At 42.3% G+C, this 21,693-nt stretch overlaps 2 protein-coding genes across 3 annotated transcripts in view; one reads left to right on the top strand and one right to left on the bottom strand.

Annotated features, from left to right (window-relative positions):
* Positions 1 to 262: 262 nt before the first annotated feature.
* Ormdl2 (ORMDL sphingolipid biosynthesis regulator 2) lies at positions 263 to 3,631 on the bottom strand. 2 transcript variants are annotated; one of them, XM_038314379.2, is made up of 4 exons: positions 3,521 to 3,631; positions 2,237 to 2,411; positions 1,918 to 2,069; positions 263 to 781 (listed from the first exon to the last, which is right to left on the bottom strand). In XM_038314379.2, exons 2-4 carry the CDS (start codon positions 2,408 to 2,410, stop codon positions 646 to 648), a joined length of 462 nt encoding a protein of 153 aa, XP_038170307.1. In that variant the 5' UTR covers position 2,411; positions 3,521 to 3,631; the 3' UTR covers positions 263 to 645. The 2 variants fall into 2 exon arrangements, with proteins under 2 accessions (XP_038170307.1, XP_038170308.1); XM_038314380.2 differs by having other exon boundaries at positions 2,237 to 2,490; positions 3,521 to 3,595.
* Positions 3,632 to 3,852: 221 nt separating this feature from the next.
* LOC119803225 (SAP domain containing ribonucleoprotein) overlaps positions 3,853 to 21,693 on the top strand; it is a 55,023-nt gene continuing 37,182 nt past the window's right edge. The window contains exons 1-4 of the mRNA XM_038314378.1: positions 3,853 to 3,948; positions 13,064 to 13,163; positions 15,286 to 15,332; positions 17,434 to 17,501. Of these exons, the coding sequence (XP_038170306.1) occupies positions 3,913 to 3,948; positions 13,064 to 13,163; positions 15,286 to 15,332; positions 17,434 to 17,501 (251 nt within the window). The 5' untranslated portion in view covers positions 3,853 to 3,912. The remainder of the gene's footprint in view (positions 3,949 to 13,063; positions 13,164 to 15,285; positions 15,333 to 17,433; positions 17,502 to 21,693) is intronic.

Genomic DNA, 21,693 nt, shown 5'->3' with positions numbered 1-21,693 from the left:
TCTTACTATGTGTAGACCAGGCTGGCTTCCAGCTTGCAGTGATTCTTCTGCCTCTGCCTCCTGAGGGCTGGGATTATAGGTCCGTGCTACCACACCTAGCTCAGAAGCACTTTTTTCTTATTTGAGAATTCTTTCCTTGCTGTTACCTGAGAGTGAAGGCTACCCTGTATTGGATCAAAGGAGTAGCGATAAAAATTTGCTTAAATCTTTTATAGTCAGGATTCTATATTTCCTCTCCAGCATTGAGAACATCTCTCTATTCTTCTGGCTTATCAAATTTCAGTCATAACTGAAAACTTTATTTTAAGGAAAATATACAGCAAAACAGAACTTGAAGGTGGTACGTTTGGGAGACATGGAAACAGAATCATCAGACAAGCTGCCCAAGTATGGATGGCTTCTTGCTGTACAGAGGAGAGTGGTGTGGCCCTTCACCTCATCCACCTTTCCTGATTCAGACAATCTTGACCCTATTAAGGCTGGGCTCAGGAACCCCAGTTTCCAATTTCTTCCTTCTTGGAGTTCAGAAAGGTTTGTCTTGTCTCCCAGACTTCCAAGATACAGAAGAGCACGGAGAAGGGAAGCCATTGTATCTCTCTGTTCCAGTGCTTTCTCTCAGTGCCTGCAGAACTGTCAACTCATCTCTCAGTATTTGTTGATTCCAAAGAGACGAACCCCATGGAATTGGGGTAGCTTAGGCAGCAGTACGCTGAGCAGTGAGGCAGTGTTGATGAGGAAATGAGCAGCATCATACTTGGTGTAGAAGCTGGCCAGTAGGTAGCTAGGGAGAAAAAAACAGGGTGACAAATGTTGGCTTTCCATACCCACGTTCATGCCTTTCTCGTGATCGTCTTTTTCTATTTTGAATCACTAGTTTTACTGCATACAGTCTTTGTAGTCCAAAACTACTCCAGCTAAATTAAACAGTGTTTAAATGAGGTTTAGGATATGATCAGAAGGCATCTGTAACTAGAGACTGTACATCAGTTTGTTTGCTAATTGTTGTCACACACCCCCCCAAGCTGAGGACCAAACCCAGGGTCTTGTGCTTGTGCAGCAAGCGCTCTACCACTGAGCAAGACCTCAGCCCATTTGCTAGTTGTTAATGATAAATTGCAAATGACAGCCAAAGCTGTTTTGCCTTGCATTACTTTTTGAGCCTTTTGTTTCCTTTCCCCAAATCAGTTTTACTTTTTAATCAGCTCTGCCTTTAACTATTTGCTTTTTGTTTGTTTTGTTTTTTGAGACAGGGTTTCTTTCTCTGTGTAGTAGCCCTGGTTGTCCTGGAACTAGCTCTTGTAGACCAGGCTGGCCTTGAACTCACAGAGATCTGCCTGCCTCTGCCTCCCAAGTGCTGGGATTAAAGGTGTGTTCCCGGCTACTTATTTGCTTCTTTTGGGACTGTAAAATCACTTGGATTCATATAGGAGTTTGATTTATTTTCAGTCCCTCCTTCCTTTCCTTATTACCATGGAACCAGCAAGGAATGCTTAATTACTATCTTGTACTTTATAATATACTCTCTGTAGGCTTAGGAGTAGTGTACTAGTCCTATACACATACAGTAGTGTGTGTGTGTGTAGACTAGAGGGCAACATGAATCTTCTTTGATTGCTCTCCACTTTTTTTTTTTTTTTTTGAAGCTGGGGTCTCTTTGAAGTGCAGTATTTTGGGTAGACTAGTTAGTCAGCAAGCCCTGGGAATCTTCCTGCCTCCAACTCTTCAGTTCTGGAATTATAGGCACCCATGGTTGTGTGTGGTCATATTTGGCTTTTACATATATGCTGGGGATTGAACTCCAGTCCTTATGCTTGTGTGGGAAGAACCTGACTGACTAAGCCATTTCCCCACCCCTAGTACATTTTTCTTGGTTCGTAGAGCCAATGTGACCCAGCATCTCCTCTACCCCAAACTCACAGTACAATAGGAGAGATGCTGAGGAACTTTCGGGAGGAGGTAAATTGTAGCCCATAGTCCATCTGTTCCCAGTGTGTCAACAGCCGAGCCTTTCCTTGGTCAGGGGTCTCAAAGGGCGTCCCTTTTACTGTGTGCAGGAAGATATACATTGCCTGGGAGGAGGGAAAGGGGAAGTGTGAGGGCTGGAAAGTAGTCCCTGGGGCAGGAGCAATGCCAAGCAAGATCCCAAAAGGAAGACATACATTCCCAAACAGTTGGTGACTTTGTTTTGTTTTGGGATAGACCTGGGTTGGGTACAAGGGTGTGGTTTAGTGCTCACCAAGTTATGGATGACGTTGGTCAGGGTCCAGACAACAGGAATGCTGAAGAAAGGGATGCTGAGTAGAACCACATGCAGCAGTCCTACCAAGATGATGTAGGCCAGCCAGATGCCCCGACTATTCATCACTCGAGTGTTGGGGTTCACTTCGCTGTGTGCCACCCCCACATTCATCCTACCACAATGAGGGATCAGGCAGGAGTCCAACTCAATTTCCTCTTAACCCCTGATTGAGCTTGTTCCCCAGTTGTCTCCTGAAAAGCCAAAATCCCCTGAACTCTTGGGAATGAAAGAATTTCCCTATCATGCAAAACCAAAACAAAACAAAAAACAAGGGAAAAACTGAAGACTTTGTTAAAACTTGAGAAGACAGAAGCAGCTGGGTGTGGTGGCTCATACTTGTCATCCCTCTACTTGGGAGGTTGAGCCATGAGGACTGTCCTGAGTTTGAGGCTATCCTGGGCTAGAGGGAGATCATTTCTCCAAAACAAAAGAGCAAGAAGGTCTTTAAAATGGCTAATCTGGAAAAGGCATTTGCCACCAAGTTTAAAGACCTGAGTTGGATCCCCAGGATGCACACAGTGGAAGCAGACTCCTACAAGCTATCCCGACTTCCATGCCTGCCATCGTTAGTGTGCACACCCACACAGTGGTTTGTTTCGTTCACTCCGATCTCTGCACTTCTATTAGAACATGAAACAGTAAGCTTAGACTGTGACACTCACTCGAAGCATCAGGGCAATCGGGAGTATTTTTAATTTACTTTCTTGAAGTTATTAAATCATAAGAGGTCATCCACACCCAGAGTTCTATAAGAAAGCTATGCAGTTATGAAAGGACCAATAAGGTACCGAGAGTAAAGCTGCCTCTGGTCCTCATCTTTTTCTAGGGCTTGTCTATTCTGTCTTTCACTCTCATGGCCGGTCACCAGCCAGTAGCTTCAGCCCTACTGTGAAGCGTGGGGCGCTGCAAGAACTTACCCAGTTGTTTAATTAATCTAGGAAGGGACCTGAGCTCAGTCCCTCAAGCAATGGAGCCGTCACCCTTCTAGGGGCGCTTTTGGCATTTAAACTTATGCTAACTCTAATGCCTATTTTTTACCTGCTCTTGCCTGTCCCCAAATTCCCCAAATCAGGTACCGAGTCCGCCCAGGCTCCTCCCAGAGTCCCACTTTCGCAAGTCGTTTAAGGCTTTCTTCACGGGAACTCGTATTCGCCGCCGCCCTTCCCACTCCTCCCATCAGCTTCGTTCGGTAACCTTTTCCAAGTTCCGCACAGCCCCTACCTGCTAGCTTCAGAAGCCGGTCCGGCTGGGGCACAGCGAGGGCTCTCACACCTGTGGTCTCCAGGAAGTGGCCGCCTTTCGCCCCGTCTGCGCTTTTCCTATTGGTGGAACAGAATCCGCGCTGTCCCCAATCATTGGTTGGTTATGCAGTGGGGACGTGCAATTGGTCAATTTTTCTATCGTTAGGCTATGCAAACCCCGCCCTTCCCTGGATCCAGCTTTTCAGTGAATCCTGGAAAGTGGCCAAGAGGCGTGAGAGCGACGCCGCCGTCGACCAATGGGAAGAACCGTTGGTGTGAGGTCGGAGTAAGAGCGACAGCGATTGGTTGACGGAGCCTAGACTCCTGGAGGCGGGGGCAGCGCTGGGTCTGGTGGAGTTAAGGCGCAGCAAGATGGCGACCGAGACGGTGGAGCTGCACAAGCTGAAGGTACCGTTATGCGGGAAAGGCTAAGGTGGGGTTTTCTGGAGCCCGAATTCCTCACGGGGTCCTGCGCCGCCTTCTACGTGTTTTTCTTTTAGACGCTTATACTTCTTTCCTGGCTTCCGTTGTAGTTTTGTGCCTCCTTTCTTAGGCCTGCCCTAAACCCCGTTTCTCCTCAGGATTTTATTGCTGTCTTTACCTGTTGTTTCGGCCCTCTCCTCATTGCTTTATTATCGCTCATCCTTTCTCACCTTTCTCCTTTCTCATTAGATTTGCATTACGTCAGTGTCCTTCCCCCGGGGCCCATGCGGACCCAAAATTACGTTTTCTTCTCAAATTGATGTGTCCCCTCCTCGTCCCACGGCTGAGACTGCTCAGTTAGCATATATTGGCGTTTTTGCATGTATGCCTGAACATGTCGTAAACATAACCCAGAAGATGTCTCCATTCTCTTTTAACTAGGTGGGGTTACGCCCCCGTACTCGAATTTTGAAAGCAAGAAGAGGCCTTAAAATGGGTTTTCCTGTGGAAGCCTAGGGCAGAGGCAGCTCCAAGAGTTTGTAAAATGACGAACACATTAGCCCTAAAAGTATTTTTTTTTTTTTTGAGTTTTCTCTGGAAAGCTGCCCTCTCTTGAGGCTGTTTCCCACCCCCTACAGAGAACGGATAGCTGTAGGATTTTGGAAATATATGAAGTATGTTTGAAAACGTTGGGATCTTCCTTTTGCTGTCTATCATTGGGAAGGACCCCCGTCTCTCGGTGTTATTTTTGTTTGTTCGTTTGTTTCAGATCTATTTCTGTTGTGTACATGTATGCGTCTGTGGGAATGTGTGGTGCCTGCCCGAGGAGGTTAGAAGAGGATGCTGGTCCCCGGAGCTGGAGTTACAGGCGGTTGTAAGCAGCCTGATGTGGCTGCTGGGAACAGAATTTGGTCCTCTACAAGAGCAATAAATGCTCTTAACCGCTGAGCTATCTCTCCGGCGCTCCTTGGTGTCACTTCTTGCTGACATTCTGAACCACAGGACATATTTTGAGTTGTAAATTTTGGTAATCATAATACTTTTCTTTCTTTTTTTTAAAAAGATTTATTTATTTATTATGTACACAACATTCTGCCTCGATATATGCCCGCACGCCAGAGGAGGGCGCCAGATCTCAGTCCAGATGGTTGTGAGCCACCAAGTGGTTGCTGGGGATTGAACTCAGGACCTCCTGAAGAGCAGTCAGTGCTCTTAACCTGTGAGCCATCTCTCCAGCCTCCATAGTACTTTTCTTATACGTAGACTTACACTTCTGTGATTATTCTTTTTAGGAAGAATTAAGAAACTATGTTGATTCTTGTTTGTTTTCACAAGTATCTTTGCTGTTAAATGTTTTGGTCACCTTATCCTGGGAACCTGGTACAAATCAAACTTAGTAAAAACTAAAAACTTATATTTGTTTGTTGAGACAGGATCTCACTATGTGGCTCTAGCTGGCCTGGAACTCACAGAGATCCTCCTACCTCTGCCTCCCAAGTATTGGGATTAAAGACATGTGCCGTCATGCCTGTTTTTCTACTTTCTTGTTGTTGTTTTATTTGTTGCATTGAGATGATTTTTCAAAACTATTAGTTTATGAGTATGGGTGTTTTGTTTGTATGTATGTCTGTGTGCTTGAAGAATTACAGCCAGTTGTTAGTCTCCACATGTGCTGGGAATTGAACCTGGCTCCTCAAAGAGCAGTCAGTGCTCCTAACTGTTGAGCCATTCCTCCAGCCCTGAAAACTTTTCCTTTTTTCTTAAAACTTGATAATTGTGTCTGAAGAAATGGTTTAGTGGTTAAGAGCACTTGCTCCCTGGAGGACCTGAGTTTGGTTCCACAGTCACCTGAACACCAACTCTAAGGAATCTGATGCTTTCTTCAGGTGTCCTCAGGCACCTGCTCCTGTGTGTCCCCCCCACCAACATTTTTAATCTTGAAAAAGCCTTGATAATTTTTTGTCTTTTCTTTAAAAAATGTAAATGAAGTGTATGTAGAAAATGTCCCTATAATTTAGTTTTTTCAGGGGACATCACCTTTTTTGACAGCAAACATTTCTTAACTATCTATTGGATCTCAACTTCATTAGTGGATTTTTATGTTATTTTAGTTGCTGGAATGAATTTTCAGTGGTTTCCTAATGATTATCTGAACAAGTGAGAAAAACGTAGCAACTGCCTCATTTTAGTTATCTGTGTGAGCTCTGTACTGTTGTACATGTCACAGAGTATACACACTCTGTACTGCTGTACATGTCACAGAGTATACACACTCTGTACTGTTGTACATGTCAGAGTATACACACTCTGTACTGTTGTACATGTTACAAAGTATACACAGAAAATTAATTTTTAGGTGAAAGAGATTAAAAGTTAGTGAGCTATCTTGATATTTTCTTATTGTACCCTTTTGAGATCCTGGAATAAGTCACTAGTTCTATGACTTTCCTGTATGGATTTGTACTTGTTTAAGGAGTTCCTCCTTCCATCATATTAATATTTGCATTTGGTTGAGTGAATCCCATCTATGTCTTCCGACCTGATCTCAGCACTCTGTAGACAGGAGCACATGAGGCGCTCCTGAGGGCCTGAGCAGGGCTTACTCTTTAATCACGGTTGCTTGTCTTTGCTTTCTCTCTAGAGCACTTCTTAAACTTTTGGAGGTCACAGATATCTTTGAAACTCTGATGAAAGGTATGGACCCTCTCCCCAGAAAAAGGCATGTACAATACTTTGCATGCGATTTAAGGGGCTCCATAAATTTACCTTTTAGCCCTGAGGAGTCCATAGACCTCTGGTTAAGAACCCATATAAATTCTGGCTTTAAAGACAATGTTAGGCTCTAATGTTCATCTTGATTTAATAGTCTGATGTTTTGATTTGACTTAGACTTTTTATTTTATTTAATTTATCTTTGAGACAGTGATTCTCTGTGTTGCTTTTGCTGGCCTGGCACTTGATACATAGACCAGGCTGGCCTAGAACTCACTGAGATCTGCCTGCCTCCGTATCCCAGTGCTGGGGTTAAAGGTAGGTGCCATGTTACCCAGCTGATTTAGGGTTTTTAGTACCCTAAAAAAACCCCAAACAAACAACAACAACAACAAACCCCAGTTTCCACTTGGTGGTGGTGGTGCACACCTTTAATCCCAGTTTTGGGGAGGCAGAGACAGGCAGATCTCTGATTTCAAGGCCAGCCCGTCTACAGAGTGAGTTCCAGGACAACCAGGGCTAAACCCTGTCTTGAAAAACCAGCCAACCAACCAAACCCCAAAAAACCCTCCAAAAACAAAAAAACAAACAAACAAAACCAAAACAACAACAACAAACCCAAAAACTCCACAAACCCAACTGTTTCTAAGTAGGGCTTAGTGGACCCAGCTCTTGGGAAGCAGAGGCAGGTGGATCTCTAAGTTCCAGGCTAACTTGGTCTACATAGTGAGTTCCAGAACACTCAGGGTGACAGGGAAAGACCCTGTCTCAAAAAAAAAAGAAAAAGAAAATGAAAAAAAGGCTGTTTTTATTTTTATAAAGAGAAATTGGTGACTTTAGTTCAGTAGAAAGGAACAAGGTTTAAAGCATGAAGGATGAAAACGTCTGCATTGATTGTGAGTCTGTCAAGTGCAAATTTCTGGAAATTTTGTGACAGTATAGGCATTCTGACTCAGTTGGAAAGACTGACTTGTGCTTAGGAATATCTTGACCTATATAACAACCAAATTTATAATTAATCATGCTAAAAGGAACTCTACGGTGGAGAGAACCAGAGGTGGATAATAGTGTCTAGTGTCATAGTATTTGTGTTATTGAAACATGAGGTATGTAAATGTTGTTGCTAATGATTTGGAAGGTTATTGAAACTGACTATAAAAGTAAATTGGAGTATTGTTGTAGAGGGTGGGGTACTTCTTATTTTTTATCTTATGTGTTCCTTTGTATGAATGCAGACATGCACATTTGTGGAAGTCAGAGGACAATCTCTAGTGTTCATTTTCACCTACCACCTTATTTGAGACAGGAGCTCTTGTTCCATTTTGCCTATGCCAGGCAGGCTGGCCTTCCAGCTTCTGAGGATTCTTCTCTGTCTGCCTCCTGTCTCAGTGTAGGAGTGCTAGGATTACATGCTACCTTATCTGATTATGTGGGCTCTGGGGTTCCCAACTTGGGTCCTGCCGAGTTGTTTCCAAACCCTCTTTTATTTTAGGTTGAGATAGGGCTTCTCTCTAACCCAGTCTCACCCTAGGTAATCCTTAATTCAGAAAGAGCTTTCTTTCAGTAATAGCTCTGGCTGTCCTGGAACTCTGCAGACCAGGCTCACTTCAAATTCACAAAAATTCGCCTGCCTTTGTCTTTGCCTCTGCCTCCTGAGTGCTGGGATTAAAGATGTGCTCCACCACTGCTTGGCCTCACATTCTTTTTTTTTTTTTTTAAATTACATTTGTGCGTGCGTGTGTGTGTGTGTGTGTGTGTGTGTGTGTGTAAGGGTGAGTTGTGCCATGTCATGCATTTGGAGGTTAAAAGAAAACTGTCAGGATTTTCTCTTCCATGTGTAGGTAATGGAGTACTCAGATCATCAGGCTACTTTGTGTAAACACTTTTAATCTCAGCACTTGGGAAGCAGAGGTAGGTGAATCTCTGTGAATTCATTGTGGCCAACCTTCTCTATATAGTGAGAGTTCCAAGACAACGAAGGCTATGTAGAGAGACTCGGTCTCAGTAAGAGATCATTTTTAAAAAAAAAGACTTTTTTTTTTTTTAATAAAATAAGAACAGAAAATCAAAAGAAACAAAAAAAAAAAAAAAAAAAAAAAAACAAAACCAGGGTCAAGCCAGGCAGTGGTGGTTCATACCTTTAATCCTAGCCTTCAGGAGGCAGGAGTTGTAATAACTATTCCCTTATAGTCAGAGACAGGTGGAATTTCTATGAGTTCAAGGTCAGCCTGGTCTACAGAGTGAGTTCCAGGACAGCCAGGGCTATACAGAGAAACCCTGCCTTGAAAAGACAACAAAATACCAGAGTTGCTATGTAGCCTAGGCTGGATTGGGACTCTGTGTTGTTTAGGCTGGCTTTAAACTCATGGTCTGCCTGCCTCTACCTATGAGTGCTAGGATTATAAGCATGAGCTACTACTACACTTGGTTTACTACTTTAGATTTTCATTTTTCATAATTGTTTTATAAAATTGGTTCTGGTATTCCCATTTTAAAGATAAGAAAACTGAGGCACAGACACTATAAATTACTTTCCGGTAATACATAGGTGTAGGTGGTAAAGGTAGAATTTAAACCTAGCTTGTTTTTAGTATGGAGCTCAAGACTGAGCTCCGTCTATTCAGCCCTCAACTAGTTTTTATGTGATTGAAGAGTTGATTCTTTTTTTTGTTTGTTTGGTTTGGTTTGGTTTGGTTTTTGGTTTTTTGAGGCAGGATTTCTCGGTAGCTTTGGAGCTTGTCCTGGAACTAGCTCTTGTAGACCAGGCTGGCCTCGAACACACAGAGATCCGCCTGCCTCTGCCTCCCAAGTGCTGGGATTAAAGGCATGCACCACCACTCCCCGACAAGAGTTGATTCTTATTTATTTATTTATTTATTTATTTATTTTTTGTTTTTTCGAGACAGAGTTTCTCTGTGGCTTTGGAGCCTGTCCTGGGACTAGCTCTTGTAGACCAGGCTGGCCTCGAACTCACAGAGATCCGTCTGCCTCTGCCTCCCGAGTGCTGGGATTAAAGGCGTGCGCCACCACCGCCCGGCTTCTTATTTATTTATTACGTATAAAATATTCTGTCTGTGTGGATGCCTGCAGGCCAGAAGAGGGCACCAGACCTTATTACAGATGGTTGTGAGCCACCATGTGGTTGCTGGGAATTGAACTTGGGACCTTTGGAAGAGCAGGCAATGCTCTTAACTGCTGAGCCATCTCTCCAGCCCCAAGAGTTGATTCTTAAATAGAAGATTTCACATATATACCTACTTATTTTTATTTTTTGAAATAGGGTCTCATAACTCAGGTTTATCTTAAACTCATTATCTAGCTGAGGATACATTGGTCTTTTCTGATTCTTCAGCTTCTGTCCATGTCTGGGATTACAGACATGTATGTGCCAGCTCCTCCAGCTCACAGTTTTTATTCATGCATGTGGTACTGGAAAGAAATTCCAGGACCTCATACATAGCAATAGTCACTTCTGCTAAATTATGCCCCTCTTTAAAAATATTTCTTTTAGTTTTTGAGCTTTTAATATAATTACATCATTTACCCCTCCTTTACCTCTCTCCAAACTCTTCCGTATACCCCTTTTTCAAATCCATGGCCTCTTTTTCATTAATTGTTGTTACATGTGTATGTCTTTCTCTCTTCATAAACACACCTAAATACATAAGTACAACCTGCTCAGTCTGTATAATATTCCTTATTTGTATGTTTTTGGGGTTGACCGTTGGTATTGATATCAGTTGTTATGCTTGTCTCTGTGAAAGACTGTTTTCCCACTCTTGGTACTCCTTAGTTGCCAGTAGTTCTTTGTGAGGTGTTGAGGTTCCTAGACTTGTCCCTCCCTCCGTGTTAGTGTGTTTGTTGTCTTTGTTCAGCTCTTGTTAGGCAGACTTGTTATGTCGAGACTTTAATAGTGCAGCTCCTGACATTCCTAGGAGACATAACAGCACAACAAACTTACAAAAAATGTTTTTTAATTAGTGTCTGTGTATGAGCATTGTGCATGTGATTCAGGTGACCAAAGGGGTCCAAGAAGGAAAGAAGAGGTTGTTAAATTCCCTGTAGCAGGAGTTACAGACAATTTTGAGACTTCTGATGTGGGTGTCTTCTCTCTCAGTTCTGTCCGTTACACATCACTATTCCTTCTATAGTCTGTAAGATTGGTAAGTATACATTTTTACTGATTTAAAAAGTGTGTGTCTGGTAGAAATGGAGACATTTTGTTAAGGAAAAGGGAGACACGTCTGACAATGGAATGGGTGAGAGAACTGGGATAGTCCACAGCTCAAAAACCCTGAATCCCCAGTTTGTGACCCCCTTATAAATCACTTATGTAGGAGGTACCTGCTCGTGCATTTCTCAGGTGTGCTCTGTTCCTTACAAGATAATCCTGATGAGCTAGGATTTTCAATCTTTTTGCCATCTGGCGTCTTTCATATGTTAATATTTTAAATATTTTTATTAGCATATATTGTTTATAAATGAAGAAATGAGTTTCATATGGTATCTTTATACATGTACATAATGTATTTTGCTCATATTTAGGTACCCCCACCTTGTCTTGCCCTCTTCTCATTCTGACTAACCTTCTTTCTCCTCCCAACTAGTCCCCCTTTTACTTATGTAGTTGGGTTTTTTTCCCCTATGATCCAGTGAGTTTCATTATGGCAGGGGCACTTACTTTTGGTTACACCACTGAAGAAATCCCCCATAGGCCATTAACTGTAAACCCTCAGAGAGGATCTCCAGAATGCCCTTGCTCATGTGGTCTAATTTTTGTGCAGATCTGTCATGGGAAATCATAGCTGCTGTGTGATTTAAAGTTTGTAATAGGACTGTGGTATATATAGCTCTAGAGGTAGAGTTATTGCTCATCCTGTTTAAGGTTCTGGACTTGATGTACAACATAGGAACAGCACAATAAAAACCTAAATACTATAGACTATGGGAGGGTGTTGAGTTTCTTTTTGTTGTGATATATGTAACTAAAGGATAGGCCCTTTAGTTAGTTCATTGTTGATATTAAGCCAGCTGAACTTCTAATTCTGAAATGATTATTTTTATAGATGCGTATATGGTATATGTAATAGCACTTTTGGGATAATAGGTGTTTATTAGTCAATTTTCTAACATTATGGCAAAATACCTGAGGTTGTACTTTCCTTATTTCCCAATCTTGGAATCTGAAAGCCCCAGTAGCATGGTATTGCTCTGGTAACAGCCTTCTAGTAGGTGACAGAATGGTGGCAGCAATTCTGAGGAACGAGTGATTACATGGCAGGACTGAAGCCAGAGGTGAGGTTTAGGGCAGGGTCCCATGTAATGAATCCAAGCTGACCTGGGTTGGTGTTGAACTCCTGGTCTTTCTGCCTCCACATCCTGATTGCTAGAATTACAGGCCCATACCAGGCCACTCTCACTCTTTTATATGAACTCATTTGTTTGGAGAATTAGCCTAAAGAACTGTATTAATTAATGCCCAGGATGAAGTTCCCAGTAAGCTCCACATTTGGGGGGAAAGGGTGAATGTTTTTGCTGGCCTTAAAATCTTGATCCTCCTGCTCCCACCTCACAATTGGTAGAATTACCATGTTGTGCCACTTGATCAAGCTACTCTACCTTTTTTTGTTTGTTGTTTGGTTTTTCGAAACAGGGTTTCTCTGTAGCTTTGGATCCACCTGGAACTTACTCTGTAGACCAGGCTGGTCTCAAATTCACAGAGATCCTCCTGTCTCTGCACCACTACCGCCTGGCAAAAATGTCTTTTCAGTTTAATTTTTTTATATTTATTTTATGTATAACGGTGATCCATCTGCAGCACACCTGCATGCCAGAAGAGGGTATCAAATCCCATTATAAATGACTATGAGCTACTATGTGGTTGCTGGGAATTGAGCTCATGACCTCTGGAAGAGCTGCCAATGCTCTTAACTGCTAAACCATCTTTTCAGTTCCTGTTCTACTTTTAATAGTCCCAGCAGGACTACACTCAGGACCAAGCTTCTGACACAGAAACTGTGCTGGGAAGACCCGCTATTACAGTACCGTAAAACCATAGCTGGATGGTAGGGAGAATCTGCCATTAGGACACTGGATTTTCTGATTGGAGATTGATTTCCCCTCCCTCCATGTTGATGATAGAGTAATCTTTTAGAACTGTCTCCCCTTAGTTATTAAAAAAAATTGTTCAAATAGATTACAATTTTATTTTAGTGTGTGTATGTGTGTGTTTCCCAGTGTTGTTGAAGGAAAAGTCAGCTACCTTTGTGGATTTAGGATCTTGGTCGGGGATAGCACTTGCCATTAGGAGCTGACCCTCATCTCCTCCTCGTGAGAGCCGTCCCTTTCCATTCACAGGAGTTAGAAAGTTGTTTGTTTGTTTCCCCAGCTTGCTGAACTAAAGCAAGAATGTCTTGCTCGTGGTTTAGAGACCAAGGGAATAAAACAAGATCTTATCAATCGGCTGCAGGCATATCTTGAAGAACACGGTGAGCACTTTGTGGAGGGAGCATGATGTGGGTAAAGCAGTAAGTTTCAAGTTCTAACACTGAAAAGATTTCTTCCTTTCTTAGGTCTAAATTAACAACATCAAGAAAACTTTTAGAGATGGCCATGGTGGCTCATGCCTCTAATCCTTGTACTTGGGAGGCAGAGGCAGGAAGATCGCCTCAAATTCAAGGCTAATCTGATTTACAAAGTAAAGGTCTATCTCAAAAAAAAAAAATCAACAACAAAAAATACTATTGGGCTGATTTGGATGTGGTAGTACATGTAATTCAGTACCCACTAGACTGAGGCCTGAAAATCAGGAGTTTGAGTTATCTTGTAGTTATGATCATATAGTGAGTGATAATATGATGTTTAGTATTTTGCCAGAGCTAGATTAAGCTTATCAGAATTCCATCAGTTAATGGGTTAAGTCTATGAACTTTTGGAATCTTAAAATAACAGTAGCACAATGAGAGAAATCTGGCAATTGCTTCATTATTTTAAATGTCTCAAATCACTTTTCCCTTATCATCAGTTAAGCTTATCTGTACATAAGTGAGCCTTAAAGCACCTGCTCCTTTCCCATCATCATGGCGTCACCTTAACACTCAGCAGACACAAGTAGCTGACTACCGAAGGCAGTCGTGGCACCTCTGAGGTGCTTGTGCTCCAGCCCTGTGGCCAACAGCTGGTAGTCCTGCAGCACTAGCTCATTGGTTTGGTTAGAGGCTTTGCTGTGTTATCGGGGATGTATAGAAAGGGAATTGATGAAGCAAACTAATTAGTGTAAATAGAAGGCAGAGCAGCCTGGGGATGGGGGTCAGGAAGGAAAGCATGTGGGGTTCCCAGTCCATCATGAATTCCCATTCTTCTGAAATTGGAGACAGGGCACTTAACCACAGTGTCCTCTGAAACTTAAGGGAACAGGGTCTTGTTGGAATTGCCTACCTCTGCCTCCTAAGTGCTGGGATTAAAGGTGTGTGCCACCACCACCTGGCTAATTTGTTGGTCTTAATATACTTTTTTCCAAGAAAAAGTTTAATGTCTCGGTTTAGACTGTCTTTGTTCCTGATTTTGTCCTTCCCCCCCAACAAGTGCTAAATTATAGGCATGGGGCTACCTTGTTGGTTTTAAACAAGTATCTTTATCATTGATCTTTTGTTTTTTCCCCTTGGTGTTCTTTAGTAGTGTGTAATTAGAAAATATTTTTTTCACCTATTTTGGTGTGTATGTGCGCGCGCACGTGCCCAAGGAAGCCAGTAAAAGGTGTCAGATTCCTTGGTGCTGAGATTGCAGGTAGTGTGAGTTGCCTGATTTAGGTGCTGGGATCTAATTAGCAATAAGTCTCTGAACTTCTGAGTTGCCTCTCAGTATCATTGTGTTTGCTTAATTTTTAAAGAACTCCTTCCCCACTAAGTCCCTGGTGTTTTGCTTGTGAGCAACTAATGACTGAGGCGTCTTTCAACCTTCTGTCACTGTCAGAGATACTTTCTGTGTTATTCTGTAACACACTCGCCTGTCCCTCGCTCTCTGACTAACTCACTAGAGGTCACCGTGGGAATTGCTGTTAGGAGCCACCCACCTTGTCATTTTAGTCAGCCTCTGGCTCTGCCTGGCTACCAGGGTCTACCACCACATGCTTGACATTTTTATGTGGGTTCTGGGACTTAAACTGAGTTATCTTTACACCATGCATACACACACCTTTTTTGTTGCTTATTTGAGACAGGGTGTTATATAACCTAAGTTGGCCTCTGTTACTGAGAATGACTTTGAATTTACTGATTATTTGCCTCTATCTCCCAAATGCTGGGATTATAGGGCATGCACCACCATACTCTGTCCAATTAGTTTTAAAATTAATATTATAGTGTGACTTAATTACAACCCAGTTGCTTTTAGTTATTCAGTTCAGATGGAATACAGTTTTATATTAACTTTAGATAGAGATCTGGTTTTATCTTCTCTAAATGTGACTTATTTTATAAGGATTGGTTTTGCCATCATTATTGAATATAATTTTGGGAAAGCAAAGAGGTTGTAATTTTACTCTTATCACAGTGATCAAGATGGTTTTATAACAGGGCTTGACCTGAATATTTTAACTTTAATGTTCTTTAGCTGAAGAGGAGGCAAATGAAGAAGATGTACTGGGAGACGAGACTGAGGTGAGTTGAGAATGGTTGGCCATTGCTTTGGCTAAATTGTGTATTATCAGTCCTTTGAGTTCTTAGGTGCCTAAGAGGAGTCAAAGACTAGTTTATTTTGGAGTTCTTATGTTGTCTCTTGATGGATATAATGTTTTGAGCTAGGGTCTCAGCCCAGGCTGGCCTCAGATTCACTATGTAGCCAAGGATAACCTGAACTTCTGTTCTTTCTTTTTTTTAAATTTCTTTTTGCTTCTCCCTCTGCTTTTCTTTTTCCTTCCCTCCCCTCTCCTTTCTTCCCTTTCATTCCTTCTTTCCTCCCCTCTTCTCCCCTTCTCTCCCCTTTTCTTCCTTCCCTTCTTTTATATACCAGCCACAGTTTCTGCTCCCTCCTTTCTTCCTGTTCCCTCTCCCCACCTTCCTCCTCCCTTCAGAAAGGGGCAGGTCTCCTATAGGAGTCAACAAAGCATGGCACATCATGTTGAGGCAGGACTAAACTCTTTCCCCTGCATCAAGACTGGACAAGGCATCCCAGCATGGGGAATAGGTTCCAAAAAGCCAGCTCATGCACCAGAGACAGGTCATGATCCCGCTGCTAGGGGCCCCACCAAACAGACCGAGCTACACAACTGTCACCCACATGTAGAGGGCCTAGTTTGGTCCCATATAGGCTCCCTGAGTCCGTGAACTTCCACTAGCTCAGGTCAGTTGTCTCTGTGGGTTCCCTTGACTACCTTGCTCGTATAATCCCTTCTCTCTCTTTTCAACTGGACTCCGGGAGCTCAGCCCAGTGCTTGGCTATGGATCTCTGCATCTTTAATTTTTGTTCTTTCTATTCCTGTTTCTTGAGCACTGCCATGCTCAGTTTATCTTTTTAAAAAGTGGATATTTTTGTTGTTGTTGGGGTTTTTTGTTTGTTTGCTTGCTTTTTTGTGTTTTGAGACAGGGTTTCTCTGTAGAGCCTTGGCTGTCCTGGAACTAGCTTTGTATACCAGGCTGACCTTGAACTCACAGAGCTCTGCCTGTCTCTGCCTCCTGAGTGCTGGGATTAAAAGTGTATGTTACCACTGCCTGACTTAAAGTTAATTATTATTATTACTATTTTTGTTGTTTCTTTGAGACAGGGTCTAACTATGTTGCCCTGGCTGTCCTGTAACTCACTATGTAGACCAGGCTGGCCTTGAACTCATAGAGATCTGCCTGCCTCTGCCTCCCAAATGCTGGGATAAAGGTGTGCACCTCTATGCCCAACTGTTCTTGCTTTTAGTTAAAAAACAAATTTTGTTTGTAAGCATGTAGAAAGGACAACTTTTCTGGAATTAGTTCTCTCTTCCACCTTGTTTGAGACAGGATTTTCTCTTACTGCTTTTACTGAGGTGTGTAGGCTAGCTAACCCTTAAGCTCCCAGATACTTCTGTTGTTTCAGCCATCCATCTTGCTGCAGAATTGATTCCTAGATTGAGGAAGGATTAAACTCAGGATTTTGAGCTGGTACTACTAGAGTCTTACCTGCTGCCCAGCCATCTTGCTGGCCCTAATGGGGACTCTGTTTAAAATTTTTTTTGAAGATTTTATTTTTATTGTGTGGGTATGTGATGTGCACATGGATACAGAGGCCTCAGCTCCCCTGGAGCTGGAATCAGAGGCAGTCATGAGCTTCCTGAAATAGGTGCTGGGAATCAAATTCGGGTCCTTTGGAAGAGCAATATACTTTTTTTTTTTTTTTTTTTTTTTTTTTTTTTTTTTTTTGAGGCAGGGTTTCTCTGTTTAAAAGCTCTGACTCTCCTGGGAGTCTTTTTGTAGACCAGGATGGCCTCAAACTCACAAAGATCCACCTGCCCCTGCCTCCCGAGTGTTGGGATTAAAGGCGTGCGCTGTCACCACAGACCTAATACTCGCTCTTAAACACTAAGTCATCTCTCCTTATGGCTCTTCCCCCATCCCCGCCCCCTCCAGTAGCTCTGTCTGTCCTGGGATTTTCTGTGTGGACCAGGCTGGCTTCAAGCTCAGAGATCTGGCTGCCTCTGCCTCCCGAGTGCTGGGATCAAAGGTGTGCGCCACCACCTCCTTGCTCTTGGTGGATACTGATTTATGTTAACCATATTGTTTCATTTGGTTTTAGGAAGAAGAACCAAAGCCCATAGAACTGCCCGTTAAAGAGGAAGAACCTCCTGAAAAAACTGTTGATGTGTAATTATTCCTTTTTACTCTCTCTCTCTCTCTCTCTCTCTCTCTCTCTCTCTCTATGTTTCTTTCTTTCTTTTCCCAAGAGACAGGGTTTCTCTGTGTACCTTTGGCTGTCCTAGAACTAGCATTGTAGACCTGGCTGTCCTGGAACTCACAGAGATCCACCTGCCTCTGTCTCCCAAGTGCTGGGACTAATGGTGTATACCACCACAGCCAGCCAGCCCTTTTTAATAATCTAAATAAGAGTGGATAGTTCTATTTTTTGGTGTGCTAGTGCATACTATATATATGGAAGATAATGTCAGGTGTCTTCCTTAATTACTCTCCATCTTAGTTCCCCCCCCCCCCCGGCCCAGGTAGGGTCTCACTGTGTAGCCCTGGCTGACCTGGAGCTTATTATGTAGACCAGGCTGACCTTTGAACTCAGAGATCTTCCTTCCTCTGCCTCCTGAGTTTCAGGGATTAAAGGTGTGTGTCTGACTCCACCTAGTTTTTGAGGTCAGGTCTCTTACTGGCATGGAATACACCCTTTTTTTAAAAAATATTTATTTATTTATTATGTATACAATATTCTGTCTGTGTGTACAGCTGCAGGTCAGAAGAGGGCACCAGACCTCATTACAGAGGGTTGTGAGCCACCATGTAATTGCTGGGAATTGAACTCAGGACCTTTGGAAGAGCATGCAATGCTCTTAACCACTGAGCCATCTCTCCAGCCTGGAATACACCCATTTGAGCAGAGTGACTTGCTAGTAAGTCCCAAGGGTCTCTTGTCTCCACCTTCTAGTGCTGAGCTCTTAGGCACCAGCTCAACACCTGTCTTTTTCACAGGGAGACTGTAACTTGAACTTAGTCCTTCCAGCTTGTATGGCAAGCATTTACCAACTAAACACCTAGCCTTCCAGATAGTGCTTTAAAAAAAAGTTTCACTCTGTTTCCTTGTTACACATTCCCCCTGACCTTTTCATTTCTGATAAGGTCAGGCATTTTTAGAAAGGTTTGCCTGCTTCAGGTATGTTTCCAGTGAAGAAAATGAGCTTTTCTTTATGCTATGTATTAGGTAATTAGAACTAGGTTAACTTTGGTGCAGGCATTGTTCAGTTCTCTTAGCCTTTGTTCTTTTGTGAGGCACCATAATAGATTATTTGATTAGAATCAATGATTCCCTGTGCAGTATAAATTTTTATAAAACCTTTTACCACCAGCCTCTGCCTCCAGAGTACTGGGATTAAAAGCATGCTCTTCCATGGACAGTCCTGCAAACCCTTATTCGTAGAATTTTATACTTTTACAGAAAACTTTTTACTTGTGTAGAAAAGTATGAAACTGTGTATAAGGACTTTTGTAAGAGGGAGAAATTGGCAGAAGCTGTAGCTCATGTAAGTTTACCTCTGATTTATGATTTACAGTGGAGGAAAAGAAGACAAAATACTGGAGTAGAAAGGAGGTTTTGATTTGTTTAACTTATCCTGCAAGGCTAGTCATAAACATTTATTGGGGCTCCTTTTACAAATTTTTAGCCATTTTGCACTTTGGGACAATAGACATGTGGAGCCCTCCTACCATTTCTGTTCTTTAAAGTGGTGTTGGTTTTGAGACTGGACTTCTGTGTAGCTCAGCAGGCTGTAGAACTCAGTTATCCTGTCCTGCCCCCTGAGTGTTGGTGTTACAGGTGTGTGCCTATAGTTTTGTTAGGCGCATTGTGTTATAAAAGGAAGTGTATGAACCTGGGAATACAGGTCAGTGGTGGAGGGCACCTTGACATGTATAAGACCTTGTGTTTAATTTCCAACTTTTAGGGTAGCTGGAATAGACCCAAACCTTTAATATGCAAAATATACCCAGAGAGAGGGGCAGGGAGGAAAGGAGGGTGTTACGTAGATCATAGAAGAGTATAAAGTTACAAACGAAGGGGCTGGGTATATGGCTTAGTAGGGAAGCGCCTTGGATTTGATCCCTTAGCACATACACGCACAAACCAAAGAAAAGCTAAAATAGACAGCAAATGCATCGATGAGATGGTCAATGGTAAGAGTATCTGCTGCTCTTCTAGAAGACCTGGGCTTGGTTCTCGGCACCCACATAGCAGTCACAGCCTGGCTGATTCCAGTTCCAGGGGATACAGTGCCCTCTTCTGCTCTTTGCAGGCACTGTATACATGTATATACACATGCAGGCAAAACACTCAAACACATACAATGAATTTTATTTAAGAAAAAGGAAGTTGAGCACATTCCATGAGACTTTACAAAGTTTTTTAGTAGTTTTTTTTTGTGAGTTGTTTAACATGGAGTGTGTGGGTGTCTGTATGTGAATGTGTGGATGCATGCTTAGGTGCTGTGCTCATGTGTTTAACAGGGAGTGTGTGGGTGTATGAGTGTGTGTATGCATGCTTAGGTGCTATGCACATAGTTTAACATAGACTGTGTCTATATGAATGTATGGATGCATGTTTAGGTGCTGTGCACATAGTTTCTTGATTTTTCTTTTCCATCTGGAGATTGTTTTATATTACATTGATAATTTATTTAAATTTTATATGTTGGACATAATTGTAATCTATTTTAATCAACTGTATGTTGTTGATTATTTTAGCAAGTGGTAAGTTGGTTTTTTTTTAATAGCTTGTTATAGGAAAGTACAAGTAAATAATTTAGAAGTTAAGAGAATAATATAATGGACCCTCTTGTACTTATCATCCAGATATAATTATTAATTTTGAAACTATTCTTTCTAGTAATTATACCCTTCTCTGGGTCTGATGTAATAGCTCAGGCTGGTGTGGAACTTGGCTATTTAGTCAAGAATTACTTTGAACATTAAATCATAAATGCTAGGATTATCTATGTGAGCAACCACATGTGACTACAATTGGTATATTCTGTTTATTCTGTTCATTGTAGGAATAGTACTTTATTTTGTCAGTTGCCTGTTGATAAACATTTACATTATTCATAAAAGCAGTATGTCCTTATCTAACTATTCTTATAATTATGTAAGTCATATCCAGAAGATAAATTTGTACTGGAATATTTACTGTGTTACACAGAATGTATATTTATCCTTTTGATAGATTTTTGTCAAATATATGTAAAGCTATTAGTTACTATCTTAGTCAATGTTCTATTGCTGTGAAGAGACGCCATGACCACAGTAACTCTTATAAAAGAAAACATTTAATTGTGGCTTGCTTATGTTCAGAGGTTTAGTTCATTATCATCATGGCGGGAAGCATGGTAGCATAAAGGCAGACTTTATGCCAAGCATGCACCTGTAGCCTCATGGGGTGTATGTAGCCTATGATCAGTTGACTGAGGAAGAGAAGACTAGGGCTTGGTTTACTGATGGTTCTGTACATTATGCAGGCCCCACCCAGAAGTAGGGTCTGTGCATGGGCTCAACAACATGGACTTCCATTCACCAAGGCTGTCCTGGCTGCAGCTGCTGCAGAGTGCCAGATCTGCCAACAGCAGAGACCAACACTGAGCCTCAGATACAGCACCATTTCCTGGGGAGGCCAGCCAGAGACCTCGTTGCAGGTTGACTGCATTAGACCACTTCTTCTTTAGAAGGGACAATGCTTTGTCCTTACTGGAGTAGATACTTATTCTAGTTGTGGATTTGCTTTTCTTGCACGTAATGAAGCCAAAACCACCATCTGTGGACTTAAAGAACGCTTTATCCACTGACAGTGTTATCCAATACAGCATTGCTCTGACCAGGGAACTAACTCAGTTCACACCAAAGAAGTGCCACAGTGGACCCATGATCATGGAATCCACTGGTCTTTCCATGTACCCCACCATCCTGAAGCAGCTGGCCTGACAGAAAGATGGAATGAATGCCTTTTGAAGACGCAGTTACAACACCAGTTAGGTAGCAGCAGCATGGAGGACTGGGGCAGGGTTCTTCAGAAGGCAGTATATACTTTGAAACAATGTTCAACATATGGTATGGTTTCTCCTGTAGCCAAAACCATGGGTCAAGGAATCAAGGAATAGAAAAGGGAATATTTCCACTCACTATACCCCTAGTGACCCACTAGGAATGCTTTTACTTTCTGTTCCCTAAATTCTGCTGGTCCATAAGTTTTGGGTTCCACATGGAGGAGACACAACAAACATTCCTTTGAACTGGAAGCTCAGACTTCCTCCTGGTCACTTTGGACTCTAACGCTCTTAAATCAACAGGCTAA

This window comes from Arvicola amphibius, chromosome 17, assembly GCF_903992535.2.
Source record: "Arvicola amphibius chromosome 17, mArvAmp1.2, whole genome shotgun sequence".
Taxonomy (NCBI): Eukaryota; Metazoa; Chordata; class Mammalia; order Rodentia; family Cricetidae; genus Arvicola; species Arvicola amphibius.
The sequence above is the reverse complement of the archived record's forward strand: the minus strand, read 5'-3'. Positions and strand labels throughout refer to the sequence as shown.

What these genes read in the sequence shown, in the direction of transcription:
- Ormdl2 (XM_038314379.2), bottom strand. Translation starts at nt 2,410, where the DNA reads ATGAATGTGGGGGTGGCACACAGCGAAGTGAACCCCAACACTCGAGTG. An exon ending in CCAACGTCATCCATAACTTG is followed by an intron (nt 2,070 to 2,236) that starts GTGAGCACTAAA and finishes CCCTCCTCCCAG; the next exon opens with GCAATGTATATCTTCCTGCA. An exon ending in AGCATCTCTCCTATTGTACT is followed by an intron (nt 782 to 1,917) that starts GTGAGTTTGGGG and finishes TTTTCTCCCTAG; the next exon opens with CTACCTACTGGCCAGCTTCT.